The 2,049-nt window shown below is 42.8% G+C and overlaps 1 protein-coding gene across 1 annotated transcript; it reads right to left on the bottom strand.

Annotated features, from left to right (window-relative positions):
* Positions 1-309: 309 nt before the first annotated feature.
* Positions 310-1,101, bottom strand: LOC138870526 (uncharacterized). Its single transcript, XM_070148338.1, has 2 exons — positions 844-1,101; positions 310-675 (listed from the first exon to the last, which is right to left on the bottom strand). The coding sequence occupies exons 1-2, from the start codon at positions 1,099-1,101 to the stop codon at positions 310-312; spliced, it is 624 nt and encodes a 207-aa protein (XP_070004439.1).
* Positions 1,102-2,049: the final 948 nt, after the last annotated feature.

Below are 2,049 nucleotides of genomic sequence, written 5' to 3' on the forward strand. Positions count from 1 at the left end.
TAACCGACTGACACATGTTGGCGTTGGCTGGACTTACTCCGGAATTTTGAGGACGCTCCTCAAAATTCTGCCCCAGTTTCTGATCTTGGGGGTAATGAAAATTTTATTATGATATGACCGAACCCATAAGGCTGCCTACGTATCCCCTCTTAAACAAGAATTAGGTCAAGCGTAGTTAAATTACATCAGATGAGCATAGTATCTCTTGACTGCGTCTGAATTGATTAGTTTTGGCCAGATTTCTCCATCCATTTCTGCAAGTATGAGTGCTCCCCCTGTCAGCACCCTGTGAACCATGTACAGACCTTGCTAATTGGGAGAGAATTTCCCTTTGGCTTCATCTTGATGTGGGAAGATCTTCTTCAGCACCAACTGACATGGTGCAAACTGCCTCAGCTTGACCCTTTTGTTGAAAGCTTTAGACATTCTGTTATGGTAAAGTTGGCTGTGACATATTGCATTCATCCTCTTTCCATCAATAAGGGTCAATTGTTCATAGAGGCTTCTAATCCACTTTGCATCGCTAAGTTCAACTTCCTGTATGATTCTTAAAGAAGGAATCTCCACCTCGGCTGGGATGACAGCCTCAGTCCCATAAACCAACATGTAGGGAGTTGCCCCAGTTGATGTGCGAACCGTAGTGCGATATCCCAATAATGCAAAAGCTAACTTTTCCTGCCATTATTTGTGGCTCTTTACCATATTCCTTAGTATCTTCGTGATATTTTTGTTGGCGGCTTCTACGGCTCCATTCATCTGAGGTCTATAGGGTGTGGAATTCTTATGTTTGATTTTTAAAGTTTCACACGTAGGTTTCATCAAATCATTGTTGAGATTGGCAACGTTATCAGTAACAATGGACTCGGGAACTCCGAATCGGCGAACAATACGATCCTTGACAAAATTTGCGCCAACTTTCTTGGTTACATCTTTGTAAGATGCGGCCTCTACCCATTTTGTGAAGTAGTCAATGGCGACCAGAATAAATCTGTGCCCATTTGAAGCAGTGGGCTCAATCAGACCAATAACATCCATTCCCCAAGCGACGAATGGACAAGGTGAGCTTATTGCATTGAGCTCATTTGGTGGCACTTTTATCATGTCGTCATACACCTGGCATTGAAAGTATTTGCGGACATACTGGATGCAATCTGTCTCTATGGTCATCCAAAAGTAACCGGCCCTGAGTATCTCCTTAGCCAAGACGAAACCGTTCATGTGCGGGCCACAAGTCCTGGTATGTACATCCTTAAGTAGCTTAGAAGCTTCCTTTGCGTCGACACATCTTAGTAAACCCAGATCAGGAGTTCTTTTGTACAAGTTCCCGCCGCTGTGGAAGAAGTGATTTGACAATCTCCGGAGTGTGCATTTCTGAGTGTAACTTGCATGCTCCGGATATTCCCCCTTTAATAAGTACTCCTTGATGTCATGGAACCAAGACTTTCCATCTGTTTCTTCTTCAACATGAGCACAATATGCTGGTTGATTATGTATTTTCACCGGGATGTGATCAATATAATTCTTATCTGGATGTTGTATCATAGATGACAAAGTGGCCAATGCATCGAAAAACTCATTCTGAATTCTGGGCGCATGTCGGAATTCTATATTTGTAAACCTCTTTCTTAATTCCTGCATATGGTGCAGATATGGCAATATCTTGGTGGCCCACTCTCCTTGCACCTGGTGCACAAGCAAATCTAAATCACCGATTACCAGCAACTCCTGAATGTTCATGTCGATTTTCCATGTTGAGCCCTAGTATGCAAGCTTCATACTCCGCCATGTTATTGGTGTAGGGAAATTTGAGTTTAGCAGATACCGGATAATGTTGACCCATTTCTGATACCAAAAATGCTCCAATGCCCACTCCTCTGAAATTTGCAGCTCCATCAAAGAACATCCTCCAACCGTTGTATGATTCGGTAATGTTTTCTCCTATAAATGATACTTCTTCATCAAGAAAATACATCTTCAAAGGTTTGTATGCTCCTCCCACCGAATTTTCAGTGAGGTGATCTGCCAATGCTTGCCACTTGACCGCCTTTT

The sequence above is a fragment of the Nicotiana sylvestris genome, chromosome 6 (assembly GCF_000393655.2).
Source record: "Nicotiana sylvestris chromosome 6, ASM39365v2, whole genome shotgun sequence".
NCBI lineage: Eukaryota > Viridiplantae > Streptophyta > Magnoliopsida > Solanales > Solanaceae > Nicotiana > Nicotiana sylvestris.